Here is a 19300-nt window from a genome sequence, read left to right as displayed (position 1 = left end):
AGCGCGCTGGCTGCAGCGGCCATTGGAGGGTAAACCAACGGCAAAGGAAGACCTTTCTCTCTGTCTCTCTCTCTCACTGTCCACTCTGCCTGTCAAAAAAAAAAAAAAAAAAAAACTCCTACAACTCTCAAAAAATATATATTCCAACTTCCTCACAGCACTATCCCACTCCAGAGAACAAAATTAAAAAGCTTTTTGTATCAGTTCCTTCCAAGTCCCCCTTCCCATGATCCCCTGCTCTCTTTCACAGTTTAATTCCTAACATGCTGATAAGATTCCATCAAACAGTTATATCACCCAAGACACGGCACCATGGTTGGGATCGTAAAACAGAAGAATGTTTTGGTACATACAAATACCAAATCTGGCTTCCTCTTTAAGTTGATAATTCAAAATTACCGAGGGGTAGGAGCCTGGCACAGCAGCTCAACTGTCAGTTGGGACATCCACATCTCTTGTCAGAGTACAGGGGTTCAAGTCCCAGCTTCATTCTCCATTCCAGCTTCCTACTAATGCACACTCTGGGAGGTGTGCAAGTACTTGGGTACCTTCTACCCTCATGAGACCTAAATGGAGTTCCTCGATCCTGGCTTCAGCCTGGCCCATGCCTGACTGTTACAAGCATTTGAGGAGTGAACTAGTGGATAGGAGATCTCTGTCTTTAAAATAAATAATAAGTAAATAAGTTTTGTAATTATCTAAGAAGTGGGCCACCCTTGAAATCATAAAATTCTATCAAGATCAAGTTTTTATAAGAAAAGCAAAAAGCCTCCCTTTTGTTAAAAGACGATTCCCTGAAATTTGTTAAAATATCCAAAAACCACAAGAAAATGTTCAGATCTTATTTAAAATTCTGGTATTGCCAGAATAATTTAGATTAAGGGCTAGATTTTTTATAAATGTATTCAAAAGAGCATAAAAATATTAATGTGAACTTCAAACAATTCAGGAATGATGTTTTTTCTTTTAAAATGGCTTTTAACAAAAATATTCCTGCTAAAGAAGAGGTCTATATGTTTGAAAAAAAAATAATCTGAACCTTCTCTCAAAATCACTGACAAAGCACACGCCTTAACTTCTGTTCTACCTTTAAAAAGATCCCAACTATGAATTAACATTACCTAAAACTGAAAACCACAGTCTTACTTTGGAAATGTCACGTGGTTTCCCGCATCACTTTCATTCTTCAAGTCAACTGTCAGCCTCCCACTTAAGCGTGGCTTTGGCCTGCTGAAGTTTGACTGGTTTGATCTATGCCCCCATAACGGAATGGGGCTTTTGAGGTTCCTTAGTGCAAGCTGAGCAGGATCTGACTTTTTTTCTTCACAGATGTTAGTGCTGGAGGTGAGTTTGCATTTTTCTGCAAATCCCTTCTTAGCCACCTCTTCCCCTATATCCACGCTGCCATACTCAGCCTGAGCAATGACCGTTCCATCCTGAGAGGTTGCTTTGATCCTCATTTTAATTTCTTTTTCAAAAATCAAGCTCCCCAAAAAGGTTCTTCCCTAAGAAAGATAGGAAAGAAGACATAAGCCAGGGACAACAACATGCTTCTCTTTGTTTATTTTGTTTCTACCCATTTTTCCCAAGCATCTTATCTCTTCATTCTAACATCCTTGCATCACTGATCTTACCTTCTTGTTGGCTACATGCAAATGTGCTTACTAAATGAGGTGCTGGCTAACTTTTGAATTGAGTACCTAAAAAAATAGAAGATATCTTGAGACTCAATTTGAGTAAGAACACGTCTATTCCTCCATAAGCTGTAATTCCTAAAATTACCTTGATACACTCTAATTACTCTTTACTTCCTAAATCTCTCAAAGTTCCTGTCCTGATTTTCACTCTGTAATATAAAGGAAACTACTTTTTCAGAATATATAAAACATAAACTTAAAACACAAAATGGATAGGTACTGTTCAGATTTACTGATCCACGTTTCCTTGATTAAACCCATGGATCATATCTCTCAGAAAAAGTAACTCTATTTTTACCTATATAACCAATTGATAAATATGAAAAAAATTTTGCAAATAAAGCAAATCATACCACTAATAATCAGAAAAACAAGAGTGTAAGGACCCAACTAAAAACTAGAAACTATAAGGTGGCCACATTCTTAAAAAAAGGAAAAAGTTTGAAAAACTTTCAAGATCCAAGAAACCAAATGATACTATTTCTATTCATTCATTATTATATGGCAGTACAGAGGGTAGAAATGACAGCTACATAGTTCTTAACATTTTTGCGCTATGGCCCTTTCACCAACCTGATGTTTTGGATGCCATCTCAAATTAATGTTTTTAAATGCATAAGATTCACAGAATTGCAAAGAAAATTATTTTATTATGATACAATCTAACAGTAGGTTAAGAACCACTGGGCCTATAGCATTGTGGAGTCGTGAGTGGGTTAAGCCTCTGTCTGTGAGGCCAGCATCCCATGTCAGCGCTGGTTCGAGTCCCAGCTGCTCCGCTTCAGATCCAGCTCCCTGCTAACGGCCCGGGAAAGCAGCAGGCAGTCCAAGTGCTTGGGCCCTGCACAGGAGCTCCAGGCTCCTGGCTTCAGCCTGGCCTAGCCCCGGCCGTTGCAGCCATTGTGGGAGCAGACTAGTGGATGGAAGATCGATCGATTGATTGATCGATCAATCTCTCTCTCTCTCTCTCTCTGCCTCTTCTCCTCTCTCTGTAACTTTACCTTTCAAGTAAATTTTTTAAAAAATCTTAAAAGAATTTAAAAAAAAAAAAAAAGAACCACTGGGCCTAGAAGGATACATCCGGTGGGGTACAGGAGGAGATTCAAATTCTATGGGGGCTCTAAAAAGTTCATGGAAAACTCTCATTATCTTGTTTTTATTATTAATTCATTTATTTGAGAGTCAGAGAGAGAGAGCTCCCACCAACTAGCTCACTTCCCAAATGTTCACAATGGCCAAGATCAGGCAGGTCAAAGTTCGGAGTTGGGAACACAATCCAAGCTGCCCACGTAGGTAGCAGGAACCCAGTTACTTGATCAATTACTGCTGTCTCCCAGGGTCCTGAGCAGGAAGCTGGAGTCAGGAGCCAGAGCTAAGTGTGTAACCCAAGTACTCTGATGTGCGACATAGCTGCCTTATCTACTCTCAGAACCACTAAGACAAATGTCCCCACCCCCAAGCATTATCTTTTAACTCCAATTTCCATGGGCGTTATGAAACCCCCTCATATATCCTCAAAGATCACTGGACATCACTACTAAAAACAAAGAAATCAGAAAAAATAGTTTTTTTAATCTACTAGCCAAAATAACAATGTATTTCAGGTTCACAAAACATGACCTTCATAAATTTTGAAAATAAAACTTAGAAATACACATTATATCAAGAGGCTTGAATTCACCAGAACACCAACACTAAATGTGTTTCAGAATGTATCACCAACCAAACTGGATCAAGCAGACAAAGCCAACAAACTCAGACTGTGACCCACTGCACTTGTCACATGAAGACAACAGGCAGATGTACTTTTCTGCTTAACTTCTTCCACATAAAATCCTTGGTTTCAACCATTATTGTTGAAGGTCTATCTAAGATAAAATTCACGCACAACTGTTTGCCTTATGGAATTAGTATTTCAAGAAACTGTTTTCAAGCAACAAATAGAAAAAATCTACTTTCTACAAAAATTCCAATTATCTCAAGTTAAATGTTATAAAGTTTCACTGTTCTTTACAGAAATGAGCGTCGGAGTTTGGCCAAGTGGTTGAAATGCTACTCAGGCATCCACATCCCATATTGGAGGGCTTGGGTTCAATTCCCTATTCCACTCCCAATTCCAGTTTCCTGTTAATGGGTACCCAAAGGAACAGTAGATGATGGCTCAAGAATTTGTGTCCCTTCCACCACACATGAGAAACTCAATTGAGTTCCCATGTTATGGCTTTGGCCTAGCCTACTCCTGACTGACAAGGGCATTTGGGAAGTGAACGAGGGTATGAGACAGCTTGAGTTGGCTCACTTACTCTCTATTTATTTAAAGGAATTGTAAATGAAGAAGTCTAAGCTTTAGGTTTCTCTTTGAAGTCAAATTTCTTTTGGTTATGGTAACTAAAAACAATTAGCACAAAGTTTTCAACCAGATTCTCCCCCAAATAATATAACCATAAATACAGAACAGAAAACTCAAAATGAGTTCTCGGGGTCAGCGCTGTGGCGTAGCAGGTAAAGCCGCCACCTGCAGTGCCAGTATGCCACATGGGCACCGGTTCGAGTCCTGGCTGCTCCACTTCTGATCCAGCTCTCTGCTATGGCCTGGGAAAGCAGTAGAAGATAGCCCAAGTCTTTGAGCCTCTGCACCCACATAGGAGGCCGGAAGAAGCTCCTGGCACCTGGCTTTAGATCAGCCCAGCTCTGGCCATTGCAGCCATCTGGGAAGCAAACCAGCAGATGGAAGACCTCTCTGTCTTTCTGCCTCTGTGTAACTCTATCTTTCAAATAAATAAATAAATGAGTTCTCCTGTTGTAATCTTTACTTAGTATAGAGTTGATCTTCTGTATATAAAGATAATTAAAAATGAATTTTAATGAAGAATGGGATGAGAGAGGGAGTAGGAGGTAGGATGGTTTGGAGGTGGGAGGGTGGGTATGGGGGAAGAACTGCTATAATCCAAAAGTTGTACTAATGAAATTTTAATTTATTAAATAAAAGCTTTCTATAAAAACTTAGTTCTCATTTCTAACAAAATTGATGAAAAGATAGATGACACATGGGTATTTTAATACTACACTTTACCATTAACATATATGCCATGTATTCTTTTATAAATGTCAAAATTTTAACTTTTATCATAAGAAATATATTTTCCATTGAATACCTTGAGCTGGAGATACATATACATGTACTTTTAAACATAACTTAGAAATTTAGAAGTTACAAAATAAAATTTAAAACATAAAATTTACCTTTTAAATAAATCTGCTCATTGATTTAGAACATGAAAGCTTTCAATGTTCATTAAAAAATTACTGTCACCCCTCCAAGATACATTTCATCCTGTTCCCAAACTGGTAAGCTTTATTCAAAGCCTAGAAAATAGACTAAAAGGCCACTAAACTGTTAAGTCTAAATTCTAACCTCTCTCATTCTCTGATTCTACAAATAATTTTTAAAGAATGGAATTTAGGAACACTTTAACCTTCATCTGATCCCCAGTAATTTAAACTGATCATCCTGAATATCAATTTCAACTGCGCTGTAACATGAATGTCAAAGCTAAAAAGTGTGCTAACGGTTTGCTTTGACTGAATCCTGACTGTACTCCAATGCTAGACACGATGGATGCTCATCTAACTCCTAATAAGCAGGGAGACCGGGTATAGGAGAAAAAAAAAAAAAAAAACAGATAAAATACTTAACTCCACTGAACTCCCTATCTTGTGGGGAAAGGAAAAGTTAACAACTTTTACAGTGAGTGGCTGAAACTGCAAGGGGACAGACGTCATAGAGATCACATCTGAGCCTTAGACTGAGAATTAATGACTAAACATGCCATTCTAATCAGAGATATTCAAGAATAACTTTTTTTTCTTTTTCTAGAAAACATTCAGTTTGCCAATTGGCTCAACTCTAATCAAAGATCTTTTTAAGCATCTAAATACAATGTTTGTATACAGTGCCACCTAGAAAGAAGCCATGAAGTATTTGAAAACATTCTTACCTGATGTTTACTAGTTCAGTTGCAAAACTTAACTTTTTTAATTTTTCTTTTTAAAGTTTATATTTATTTATTGGAAAGGTAGAGTTTCAGACAGTGAGAGGGAGAGACAAAGAGAAAGGTCTTCCTTCCACTGGTTAACTCCCCAAATGGCCACAATTGCTGGAGCTGGGCCATTCTCCACTGCTTTCCCAGGCCAAAACAGAGTAAAACTTAACTTCTAAACATGTCTTTAATTTGTGTTTGTTTCCATAAACATGAATATGTACATCATCTCATTATGAAAATAGCAATGGACTTGAGTTTTAGCCCTGGCTCTGCCCTTTAGCTATATGACTCGAAATATACCATTTAATACTTCTAGACCAGAAGAATTTCTCATCTGTAAATAACGTAGGAGCAGATCAATTTAAAACTGTACAGTTCTAGGCATCCAGGAAATCCAAATTAAGCCACTATCTTGGTCAATACCTTTATATCAAAGAAGGAAATAATATACTTTAGGGGCCAGTGCTGTGCCGCAGAGGATTAACACCCTGGTCTGAAGCGCCAGCATCCCATATGGGTGCCGGTTCGAGCCCCGGCTGCTCCACTTCCAATCCAGCTCTCTGCTACGGTCTAGGAAAGCAGTAGAAGATGGCCCAAGTCCTTGGGCCCCTGCACCCATGTGGGAGACCCAGAAGAAGCTCCTGGCTTCTGGCTTCGGATCAGCGCAGCTCCAGCCATTGCGGCCAATTGGGGAGTGAATTATCAGATGGAAGACCTCTCTCTCTCTTTCTCTCTCTCTCTGCCTCTCCTCTCCATGTAACTCTGACTTTATAGTAAATAAATAAATCTTTAAAAACAATAATAATAATAATAATAAACTTTAGACTTCAAGCCAAAACTTAGGGCATAACATTACAACAGTATCTACATTTTTGTTCATGTGTGAAAGTCTGATTCTACATACAGAAATGTCGCTTGTAAATAACTATAGTGCAGACAAAATAACAGCCAACATATCTGTAAAATTCTCAAAATAAACAAAAAAAGGGGCAAATACAAAGTTCCCAAATTTTAATCACTCCTCCTCATAACACTGATTAAACCATTTTTCACCTAAGTTAGTTGAGCTGCTAAATAACATTTACAAGTCTGATTATTTGCAATGAAATGTCCCTCACCAGCACTACCACTCACCACAAGAACCTTTTGCATACAAGATTTAAAAGGAGACAGGCCTCGTATAAAACTACCCCTGATCTGATAATGATCAGATTTACTAACCCAAAACTCAATGGAAAGAATGTAAACTAGAATCTACATTAGCAGACCATTACTGCCAATGATTACATCAAACAGTGTGAACCTGTGCCAAAATGATAAACTATGATAAACTACAGCCTCACAAATTTCCATTTTGTGATATTTATCACTTTTATATACTTTCTCCACACTTGATCTTAGCCAAAACAGGTTAACTGTATTCATCATACATGCCACCCAGTTTGCACATTAATTCAACTCTAATCAACAACCTTTTCATTGAACTAACCATCCCAGTGCAGTGTTTGTGTATAGTGCCATCCATAAATAAGAGCTGATATCTTTGAACTCTGAATTTAGAAGAAACTATTTACATTTATTATATATCACTCTTACACAAGAAAATTTACTTAGCAAAAATGAACACAAACATAGAGCCACTTTTGCATTGTTTTATAATTTGCATTTTTCACTCATTTATACAAGTTTTTATATTAAACAAAGTAAGATTTAACAACATTTTTATTTTGTTTCAAGCAGTTGTACTTATACTAACAAAAATACTTAAACTCTATGACTTGCCTGATCAAACTGGGTAACTTCTTGGCCAGAAGGAATCTGTAGTCCCCAAAGTCTATACTTTTTGGCAACACTAGAAAACTGCAGCTCTGAAGGAATCTCAACTATATCAGATCTATTCAGTATTTCAGTGTTTCCATAATCAATGTACCTCACCAGACACTGCAAAAAAACAGGAGACAAACAGTAATACTGAACCCAGATTAAATATCTCCACCAAGAGCCAAACCGATTTGTTGCTTTCTGTTGATTATCTGTCAAGACTGTATTTTATCTCAAATTGAGAAAATGAATTCAGAAATAGAGATCTATAATATTCTCACAATACAGAAAACCCATAAAGTCACAGTGGTTTATATATTTGGCACTAAATTCCAACAGTAACACTTCTCATCTTCACTCCCCCCCACCCCGCCTCCAACAACTGGTATCTTAAATAAACAGGAATTTATAAACTTATGGCCCTCCTCTATTTCTCCTAATGTTAAAATCAATCAACATTCTTAAGTTCAAATTACAAACAAAATCTGAAAAGGCAAAGTTATCAAATTTCCTGTGATAAAATTAAATCTACCCTAGCTAGTCTCTGAAACTAACTGAAAAACTGACCTTTACCTCCAGCTCTGTATCCATTTAAAAAGTAAAAAAAAAAAGATAATTTCTAACAAAGTTGATTTTTGCTCTTTAATTTAAAAAGTTAAAGCTGATCGAAAAGCTATTGTAAAATATGATCTCCTGTTATCAAATTATGAGCAAAGGTCTAACAATAAGAAAGGTTCACTTCACTAACACAAACTATTATCTATGACAAGAATAAATAATGGGTACTTTTAAACAAACTAATAAGAGCATCTATCATGTTATTTCATCTTATTCCACCAAAAATATTTACGAAACATACAGATTAGAAAATACACTTCAAGTGCAGAAAGTAGATGTAAAAATTGCACTAAAAGAAAGACTAGGGCAACCCTTCTATACAGCCTATAAGATACAAATGCCACAGCTACTCAGTGTCCCATCTCCCTGGAAAATGTCTCGCAAATTCTCCATGTAAAAAATAAAATAGCGGGAAAGGGGAGGGTTGTGGGTGGGAGGGAAGTTTTGGGAGGGGGAAGCCATTGTAACCCATGAGCTGTACTTTGGAAATTTATATTCATTAAATAAAAGTTTAATAAAAAAAAATAAAATAGCATAACACAAAGAAACTCATCACAGTTAACACAGACATGGGAAAGCAGCAAGTCAATCTTTAATACTCACAAGTAAGTAAAAGCTATTCGCAACTTCAGTATTAATCAAATATCCTTTCCTACTCATCAAAAAGTTATTCATTAGCAAGAGTCAAACATAATTATTAAGAACTGAAGCAACAAATAGTCACTTAAAAAATCCAAACGTTCTATAACTTATTATTAGATAATCTGTGGTGATTACCTAACAAAATTCTGAAGAATATTCCTGAATCTTAACTGTTTTCAAGCTATTAACTTTCTGGTGTTCACTTGAGAAAAAGTATGTTTAAATAGAATTATAAATTTGGGGCTGGTATTATGGCAGTGTAGGCTAAGCCTCCGTCTGTGGTGCCGGCATCCCGTATGGGCACCAGTTCGTGTCCCAGCTGCTCCTTTTCTATGGCCTGGAAAAGCAGAAGATGGCCCAAGTGCTTTGGCCACTGCACCCATGAAGGAGAAATCAAAGCATTCCCTGGCTCCTGGCTTCAGGTCAGCTCAGCTCTAGCAATTTTGGCCATTTCGGGAGTGAAACAATAGATGGAAGATCTTTCTCTCAGTTTCTCCGTCTCTCTGTAACTCTACCTTGCAAACAAATAAATAAAATCTTTTTAAAAAATAAAATTATAAATTCACTGAACCAGATCTTATTACTAATATGAAAAAGTAATGAAGGGCTAAATAAGCATCAAATTTTGGAAGTCATTCTAGTCAACTAGAATAAATATTACTTAAAGTAAAAAAAAGGAACACTTATTTCCTGCCTTTTCATCACTGATGACTTTCAGTACTTTGCATCTGTACCAACACTTATCTTCTGAAAATAATCCACCATAAATCTACAAAGAGAAAAAGAAAGCAAAGTTAGTCTGGTATCTCAATGAAACAAAGCAGGCACAGTAGCTAAGAATAAAAGTTAGCATGTGCTAAGCACTATGAGTCAAGAGCACTTTATATACAGTAATTGGTTTCATTCTCACAACAACCTCTGAGGCAAGTACTTCTCACCATTAACGTACCCAAAGTCCAAGCAGGAGAACTAAGATTCAGACTTCTGACCTCAGAGTGCATTATGCTATTCTGCATCTCCAAAAAGGGGGCAGGGGAGGATTTTTAAAAATCAGAATATTTTTTAAAAGATGAACATGCATGCAAGAGTTAAAACCATACAATTTTAATGCTGGAAGACAACTAGTTCAATTGTTCTCAAACATAAACATCCCCATACAGGCCACTTAAGTCTAATTCTCAACCATGGCAGAATCCCTGTTACCTACCAACCAAGAAAAAAGCTTCTATTTTACCTTCTCTATAAAGATATTGGTGTTATTAAGTAGATAAAATTAGACAATGTCCTTAATACTGAACTTTCATTTATTTAAAATTCATATTTTAGTTTAATGATGTTTAATAAAAGTGAGGAGAAAATGTTAACCCTTTCAGCATTTTCTCAACCTCAGCAGTGCTGACAGCTGGGACTGGATGACTACCGAGCAGAGGGGGCTGCCTGTCCTCTGTGTTGTGTATGGCAGGATACCTCCCAGCATCTCCCCTGGCCCCCACCCACCGGATGCCAGCAGCACCAAATCCGTTTGTGACAACCAAAAAGGTCTCGAAACATTGCCAAATGTCTCCTGTGTGAGAGACAGAGGATAAAAACTCACTCCAGGCTGGTAACTACTTTGAATCACACTGGAACAATACTGTTCCCTTGAGGGATGGCGGGGAAGGGAAATCTTAGATGTCCTGTGGTTTGTAGAGTCCAGCCCCACTAACAACATAAATACATTTACAGAATATCTATGCTGTTAAAGTATCTTGGAGGGAAAAGGTTCAGAGTACCAGCTAATTCAGACACACAAATGGGTATCTAACAAATCAAATGCTACAAAAGATATGAGTGTCCAATTAGCACGTAAGCCTGTTTCCTCAGCTAACATTCGACAACGGGAAGGAAAAAAGCACAAGTGGCACAGGACCTTCTCTGACCATCTTACTTCATTTTTTTCAAAGATTTGTTTATTTATTTATCTGAAAGTTACAGAGGGAGAGACAGACACACAGAGAAGGATCTTCCATCCACTGGTTCATTCCCCATATGGCTGCAACAGCTAAGAGCCAAGAGTTCATTTGGGTCTCCCACATGGGTAGCAAGGGGCCACACACTCAGGCCATCTTTGGTTCCTTTTCCCAGGTCATTAGCAGGGAACTGGATCAGAAGTGGAGCCGCCAGGACATAATCCGGCACCCTATGGGTTGATGGTGATCCAGGTGGTGACTTACTTGCCTACACCACATCAGTGCAGTTAAATCATTTTTAAATAAGCAAACAGGTTTAGTAGAAAAAATGGCATTTGGTCAACAGTCCTATTCTAATTTCAAATATAAAAGGTCACATTATCTTTAATTAAACTTTTTCAATAATGTGCCAATCATGATTTGGCAAAAGGCAGTTAACAAAAATGGCACATTAGGGTGGGAGTTGTGTTACAACAACAGATTAAGCCACAACTAGAGATGCCAGCATGCCATATCAAATGGTCCTAGCCCCATCTTCTCTGCTTCTGGTCCAGCTCCCTGTTAATGTACCTCAGAAGACAGAAAATGATGGCTCAAGTACTTGGGCCTCTGCCACATGGATGGAGTTCCCGGATCCCAGCTTTGGTCTGACCCAACTCTACTGTTATAGGTATTTGGGGAATGAACCAATGCATGCAGATCTCTGTCTCTCCCTCTCTGTCACTCTGCCTTTCAAATAAGTAAATCTTCCTTCAAAAGAAGAAAAAAGAAATGGCACATTACTGCAATGCAGTTGAGGCAGGGCTGGGTTAACTTATATTCAGGAATACAGCTACATCCTAACCATTCTATTTTCTATGATTCTGACCACTCTCTAATTACCTAATCTAAGTGGAATCACGCAGTATTTGTCTTATTTTATTTAGCATACTATCCTCAAGATTCATCCATATTGTAGTCTGTCAAAATTATTTTCCTTTTTAAGATTGAAAAATATGCAGTCCATAGTATTTCTGAGTGAATAAATGTAATGACTGTAGTTTATACAAATTCTAAAAATCTGTCCCTTCCTTTCAAATGTACCAAAAATTCCAAAAGCTGTAAAATGTCAGACACAGGAAAGCCTACAGGAAGGAAGGCAGAATTATATCCAAAAATATGGCTCACCTTCTTTGGGTCAAGATTCCCAAAAACTGAATTAGCATGTGGACAAGCTTCAGACAGTGAAAAACCAATCTTCACAATATCCTTATTTCGATCAATACTCTAGGAAGAACAGATACAGCACAGGATTCAACAAAATATTATTTGACAGTGCCATACAAATGAGAATGCTACTAAAAAGATTATGGAGTATTAGAAAGAAAGACAAATTTTTATATTCACATTTTTTCAGAATTCACTGATTTATTTATAAGAAATGAGATTAGGTTATAGAAAAAGTTTACTTGCCGAGAGTTCAAATTATTTGGAATTCAAAAAAGGTACCAAATATTTAATCATATGGAGATGGTCTCTGCAGACTGGTTGATTTCTGGGCTAGGACATGGAAATGAAAGGACTCTGGACATCTGGCAGTGCTATAAGTAAAGAAATGCCCAGGGTCCAGCACAGTGGCATAGGGGTAGAGCTGCCGCCTGCAGTGCAGGCATCCCATATAGGCACTGGTTCGAGTCGCAGCTGCTCCACTTCCAATCCAGCTCTCTACTATGGCCTAGGAAAGCAGTACAAGATGGCCCAAGTCCTTGGGTCTGCACCCTCATGGGAAGATCCAGAGGAAGCTCCTAGCTCCTGGCTTCATATCAGAGAAGCTCTGGCCACTGAGGCCAATTGGGGAGTGAACTAGCGGATGGAAGACCTCTGTCTCTACCTCTCTGTCTTTTGAATAAATAAATCTTTAAAAAAAAAAATAGTGGTTCCAAGGACATCATTACGACTATCAATGACACCTTACAAAAACAGAAACTGAATGTAGGGCCCAGAGCTGTGGTATAGCAGGTAAAGCTGCCAATACTAGCACTGGTTCAAGTCCTGGCTGCTCCACTTCCCAACTAGCTCCCTGCTAATGCGCCTGGGAAAGCAACAGAAGATGGGCCAAGTAGTTGGGCCCCTGCACCCACGTGGCAGACCCAGAAGCTCCTGGCTTTGCACTGGCACAGCTCTGGCTGTTGCGGCCATTGGGGCAGTGAATCAGATGGAAGACTTCTCTCTCTGCCTCTGCCTCTCCCTCTCCGTAACTCTGCCTTTTAAATAAATAAGTAAATCTTAAAAAAAAAAAAAAAACTGAATTTAAACAGATCCCAAGAAACATCAGAAGCAGCCTTTGTGAATAAAACTCTTGGAATTAGTTCTCTACATTCAGAATACATCAAAATATTCCACATAATTATATTTTGTCACATATGGACTAAAATAAACAGAAGCTCTTCCTTTCCCAAAAAACATGTAGAGGTCAAATATTTAAGATGCCTTCTGTTGCCACTCATCCAAGTAGGCATGCCAGTAATTCTGGAGTGTTCTCTCGTAAATGGTTTATTCAACAGAAAATCATAATAGAAAAACAGAGAATACATGTGAGCAGATCCTGATCTGGACCCGCCACTTTATTTTCTAAATCTGTAGTTAACTCTTCTCCTTGCCAACGTCACACTCCCACTCTAATCACATTTTATAATTTACTTCTTGAAACAATTATTATATTCATTCGGATGTCATTAGTATTTACTTTTTATCTTTTCATCCATTCAAGGTATGTTTCCTAACTTGTGGAAATGTGCATAAATTTCCCCACAGGCTTCTACTTTATGGGTAAGTCAGAAACTGGCAATTTACAGACACCCGTCTTGATGAAGTTGCTTGAGTCACAGCTACATCTATTCATTTACCGCCTATGGCTGCTTCTGCACTACCGCAGCTGCAAGAGACTGGCCCACAAGCGTAAGGTATTCACTATCTGATTCTTTGCAGAAAAAGCTTGTTGACTCTTGTTTTAAATCAGAGCTTCAAATTCAATTAGCAGGTTCACAAATAAGATCAGTCAAAATCAATCTAGCCTGACACTAACCAACACAACAGTCAATACTCACTGGACATGGACTAGGCTGATTTGATATGTGCTTTAAGTCTAAAATACACACTAGATTTCAAAAGCTTGTGAAATATATTTTGAAACAATAGTGGATATACTAAGTAAAAATACTAAAGTTAATTTCATGTTCCTTTTTATTTTTTCAATGGAGCTGCCAAACATTGTTTTAAAGATTTATTTATTTATTTGAAAGTCAGGGTTACACAGAGAGAGGAGAGGCAGAGAGAGAGAGGTCTTCCACCCAATGGTTCACTCCCCACAACAGCCGGAGCTGCGCCGATCTGAAGCCAGGAGACAGGAGCTTCTTCCGGGACTCCCATGTGGGTACAGGGGCCCAAGGACTTGGGCCATCTTCCACTGCTTTCCCAGGCCATAGCAGAGAGCTGGGTCAGAAGAGGAGCAGCTGAGACTAGAACCCGTGTCCATATGGGATGCCGGCGCTGCAGGCCAGGGCGTTAACCTGCTGCACCACGGCAACGGCCTCATAAACATTTTTATTAATTACTTTTTTTTTTTTTTTTTGACAGGCAGAGTGGACAGTGAGAGAGAGAGACAGAGAGGAAGGTCTTCCTTTTTGCCATTGGTTCACCCTCCAATGGCCGCTGAGGATGGTGCATCTCACTGATCCGAAGCCAGGAGCCAGGTGCTACTCCTGGTCTCCCATGCGGGTGCAGGGCCCAAGCTCTTGGGCCATCCTCCACTGCCTTCCTGGGCCATAGCAGAGAGCTGGCCTGGAAGAGGGGCAACTGGGATAGAATCCGGCGCCCCAACCGGGACTAGAACCCGGTGTGCCGGCACCGCAAGGTGGAGGATTAGCCTGCTAAGTCACGGCGCCGGCCTATTAATTACTTTTCTGACTCAACTTTCTACTAGACGGCGCTGGTCTAAAAATCTTATTTAAGCTAACAAATGATGTTATTAAATAATGAACTTAAACATACAATTTATCATTTAATCTTGGGCACTGCTGACCAACACAGGTGCTATCAGTACACACACCAGGGGCACAGAACGAGAACATGCACCATACCCTTTAGAGAATGCTCCATAAGCAGACACATATATTTGTCACCAGTTTCCTATGAATAGCATCCTTCAATATGTTTTCTATATGAATTTAATGATTCCTGGTTAATCATAGTCTTCTATAATTTTTTTCTCATAAACTCCTATTTCCACATTACCAATTCACCTCTACCGTAACAAAAAGGAATTTCCACACTTAAGAACCGAAGGAGGAGATGGCACTATGGTGTAGCAAAAGATAAGGCTGCTGCCCGCAGCACCGGCATCCCATATAGGCATCTGAGTCCCAGCTGCTCCACATCCCATCCAGCTCCCTGCTGATGCACCTGGGAAAGTAAAGGAAGCTGGCCCAAGTCCTTGGGCCCCTACACCCAGAAGGGAGACCCAAAAGAAGGCCCTGGCTTCAGATCCTCCCAGCTCCAGCTGTTATGGCCACCTGAGAAATGAACCAACGGATGGAAGATCTCTGTCTTTCCCTCTCACTCTCTATGAAACTTTGCCTTTCAAATAAATTAATCAATTCTTAAAAATTATAGAGGACAGTTCTGCGACACAGCAAGTCAAACTGCTGCGTGCAGTGCCGGCATCACATATGGACACCAGTTCACATCCTGGCCACTCCACTTCCAATCCTGCTTATGCACCTGGGAAAGCAGCAGCAGATGACCCAAGTCCTTGAGACCCTGTACCCACATGGAAAACCTAGATGAAGCTCCTGCTCCTGGCTTCATCCTGGCCCAGCCCACAGATGAGGCCATTTTGGGAATGAATCAACAGATGGAAGATCTTTGTCCCTCTCTCTCTAATTCTGCCTTTCAAATAAACCTTTTTAAAAAAGAAGCACAGAAAAATACAGTTTCCTTCTTCCCCATGTCACATATAGCTCACAAAACCAAAAACTAGTGGGTAATCGTTTGCATTAGAAGGCAAATTATCAACACGAGCACTCTAGTGCTTTGCTTTGTATTTTTTTAAAAGATTTATTTTATTTATTTGAAAGACAGAGTTACAGAGAGGCAGAGAGAGAAAGGGAGAGGGAGAGGGAGAGGGAGAGGGAGAGGGGGAGAGAGAGAGAGAGAGAGAGAGAGAGAGAGAGAGGGAGAGATCTTCCATCCGCTGGTTCACTCCCCAGATGGCCGCAACAGCCGGAGCTGCACCGATCCAAAGCCAGAGCTTCTTCTGGGTCTCCCACATGGTTGCAGGGGACCAAGGACTTGGGCCATCCTCATTGCTTTCCCAGGCCACAGCAGAGAGCTGAATCAGAAGAGGAGCAGCTGGGACTAGAACCAGCACCCATGCAGCACCCTGCAGGCCAGGGCTTTAACCTGCTGCGCCACAGTGCCAGCCTCCTTGCTTTGTATTTAAGACTAAGTAAACTTATCTGACTTTCGCCTGCCAAGAGAAAATACCTAACTTTATGATGAGAAAAATATTGTATCTCAAATTCAAACTTAAGCCATTACAAAATATGACTGAGACTGTAAAACTTATCTTTATTTAAATATCTTTAATACAAAGAGAACAGATTTTATGCATTCCGTAGGTACAGTTCCAAGACAACAACCACACCTCCCTCACTCTCCTGCTCTCCCCATCCCCCTTCCTTCCTCCCCGCTCTTCGTCAGTTTCTGCATAGACATAATTTTAATACACTCTACATTCACAGGCTTAATTCACCACTAATAATATTCAACAATTTTAGAAAAGACCCCTAGATGGGGCTATCACTTCACAAATACAACAGCTCAGAATTATAAAACTCAAGTAGCCTAGAATGTTGATACTGAGTATAATCCTGTTTCCACAATCTTGCTGATATTGTTTCAACTTTATGTAAGTATACTACTTGTAGCAGATAAATTTCCATCTGTAACTCTGCCTTCTAATAATGCCCTGTGCTAAATAAACTAATAAAAATTAAGCAGTGAATAATTTTTTTATTTGTTGGGGTGGAAGTAGGTCAGGCAAGGGGGAAAGAGGAGAAAAAATCAGTCTGCTGTTTACCTGGGCCCAAAATGTTACCGCATCTTCCACATGACTTCCAACCACATCTTCAACTAAAATCAGAATGCAAAGAATTAGAAATTAATCAATATCATCTAGCTCTTACACCCCAAAATAATTTTTAGTGTCAGTACCTTTATTGTAATGTGTGTCTTCATCCATTTGGACAATTCCTGGAAAACTAAAATAATTCAATAACAGGTTATAGTCGTCCATTAACAATGAATAAAGACTAAGCCACATAATGTTCAAATCTTCACAACTATGTTTTGTCGTAAACGAAGTTATTAAAATCAAACTCTACATTACAAATGATCTCAAAGATATTTTCTTCAATAATTAGAATTTTTTGTTTTCAGTGTATTAGAGTATATAATTCTATTACATAATCTCAGGGCCAGTGTTGTGGCAAAGTAGGCTAAGCCTCTGCCTACAATGCTAGCAACCCATATCTGCACCAGTTCGTGTCCCCACTGCTCTGCTTCCAATCCAGCTCCCTACTAATGTGCCTGGGAAAGCAGCAGCAGATGGTCCCTGCACCAACATGAGAGACCTGGAAGAAGTTCTGGACCCCTGGCTTTGGCCTGGCCCAGCCCTGCCATTGCAGCTACTTGGGAAGTGAACCAGTGGATGGAAGGTCTCTCACTCTGTAACTCTGCCTTTCAAATAAATAAGTTTAAAAAAAAAAAAAAACAGAATGCATAGCTCATTATATAATCTCAACCCTCAAATTACCTCTCTAGCCAAACAAACCCTTATAAATTTACCTCAAAGTAAATATTGCATGCACATCTTGACATTTCTGTCTAAAAAATGACCCCCCACAAAAGAAGATTAGAATTCACATAATATAAAATAGAGAAACAATGTGCTACGACAAATGCTTCAGACTGGTATTTAAAAGGCACAGTAATTACTACTTTTGAAGTAACCTGGAATTAAAGACTGCAAGACAAATCAAATTTTCCTAATTTTGATATAATAGGCTTTATTAACTCAAAATATTTCCCAAAAAGTCTACTACTTTATAATTTTATCCTTAGCACACTAGAAGTTGTCCTTTCCATTCATAAATGAGGAAAATGTAGACTTTCACAGTTTTACAAGTTACCTAAGAACACAACCATGCAGGTCTCAAATCCTCTCAAAACTTTTATAACATTTTAAACTTAAACCCTCTGAGTTTCGTTACTTTTTTGGGTGAATTTTTCTTAAGATGTATTTATTTATTTGCAAGGCATAGTTACAGACAGGCACATTTTCCATCTGCTGGTTCACTCCCCAAATGGCTGCAAACAGCTGGGGCGGGGCTGAGTGAGCCCCAAACCAGGAGCTCCTTCCGGGTCGCCCACCTGGGCGCAGGGGCCCAAGCAGTGGGCCATCTTCTACTACCTTCCCAGGTGCGTTAGCAGGGAGCCGAATAGGCGCTGGAGCGGCCGGGCGTCAAACCTAGGCCCGCACGGGACGCTGGTGCTGCAGGAGGCGGCTCTACCCACTACGCCACAGCTCCAGCCCCTTCTTTGCTTCCAAACACGCCAAGAGGCAGCCGAAGTCTTCAAAACGAGGATTAAAATTACTCAAAATGTGGTTTTCAAATTCAGGGTATCAAATGTGGCCGGAAGGCTTTCTCCATATAACACATGTACATATTATACACACACACCCCCTACTTCGGAAATCTAGGAAGCCGTTCCTAGAACAGTATCAAGTTTGGGTTTCCAAGGCTGACCCCACGGGCGATGACGCGGAGGCGCCTCCCCGACCCCCAGGTCCTACCCAGCGGCACCAGCACCTCCGCGCGGCGGGAACGCGGGTCCTGGGCGCCTCGACCGTGCGAGGGGCGGTGCGGGTCCCAGCCCGCCGCGCCTGCCGGAAGCGGAGTGAACAACTCCTCGTCACCGCGAAGCGCGGGGGGCCCGCGTTGCCTGCACGCCGGAATGGCCTCTGCGCACCGCGTCCCCGGGGCGGCGGCGGGCAGGAGGCCGGGATGTGGGCCTGGGCCCAGGTCTGCGGCCTCACAACGAGCGGCGCGAACACATCCCGCGCAGGGGCCACCGCCGTACCCACCGCACGGGCTACTACTGACCTCACACTCTCCGCCACCGCCGCTCTAGAAAAGGGACCCTGGCCCCACATGCCGGATATCGGCCCTCCGCCCACCACCGCGGCCAAAGCCCTAGGCCTGCCGCAGCCGCCGCACACGTGCAAGGGCTTACCGCGCATGCGGCCCCGCACTGCGCCTGCGCGCACAGTATTGCGCCATCATCCGGGGTTGGCGGGAGCCGCGGCGGAGTCACGTGGCTACGCAGGGCTCGGGCCTGGAGCGCCCAGGGCCAAGCAAGGTCTCCCGCCCGCCGCTGCCGACCCGCACCGACTGCGGGGCGCTGACGCCACGCACCAGGGGTACGCGAG

At 40.6% G+C, this 19300-nt stretch overlaps 1 protein-coding gene across 2 annotated transcripts in view; it reads right to left on the bottom strand.

The window, feature by feature from the left end:
• The window catches only part of STK31 (serine/threonine kinase 31), an 86994-nt gene extending 67970 nt beyond the window's left edge, over positions 1-19024 (bottom strand). For both annotated transcript variants that reach the window (XM_062178932.1, XM_062178933.1), the window contains exons 1-7: positions 18975-19024; positions 17023-17069; positions 16889-16941; positions 11938-12036; positions 9516-9590; positions 7523-7681; positions 1147-1505 (exon numbers count right to left, since the gene is read on the bottom strand). In XM_062178932.1, coding sequence (XP_062034916.1) covers positions 1147-1505; positions 7523-7681; positions 9516-9590; positions 11938-12036; positions 16889-16941; positions 17023-17069; positions 18975-19024 — 842 coding nt within the window. The remainder of the gene's footprint in view (positions 1-1146; positions 1506-7522; positions 7682-9515; positions 9591-11937; positions 12037-16888; positions 16942-17022; positions 17070-18974) is intronic.
• Between the last annotated feature and the right edge of the window lie 276 nt (positions 19025-19300).

This window comes from Lepus europaeus, chromosome 20 (assembly GCF_033115175.1).
Source record: "Lepus europaeus isolate LE1 chromosome 20, mLepTim1.pri, whole genome shotgun sequence".
NCBI classification, from domain to species: domain Eukaryota; kingdom Metazoa; phylum Chordata; class Mammalia; order Lagomorpha; family Leporidae; genus Lepus; species Lepus europaeus.
The sequence above is the reverse complement of the archived record's forward strand: the minus strand, read 5'-3'. Positions and strand labels throughout refer to the sequence as shown.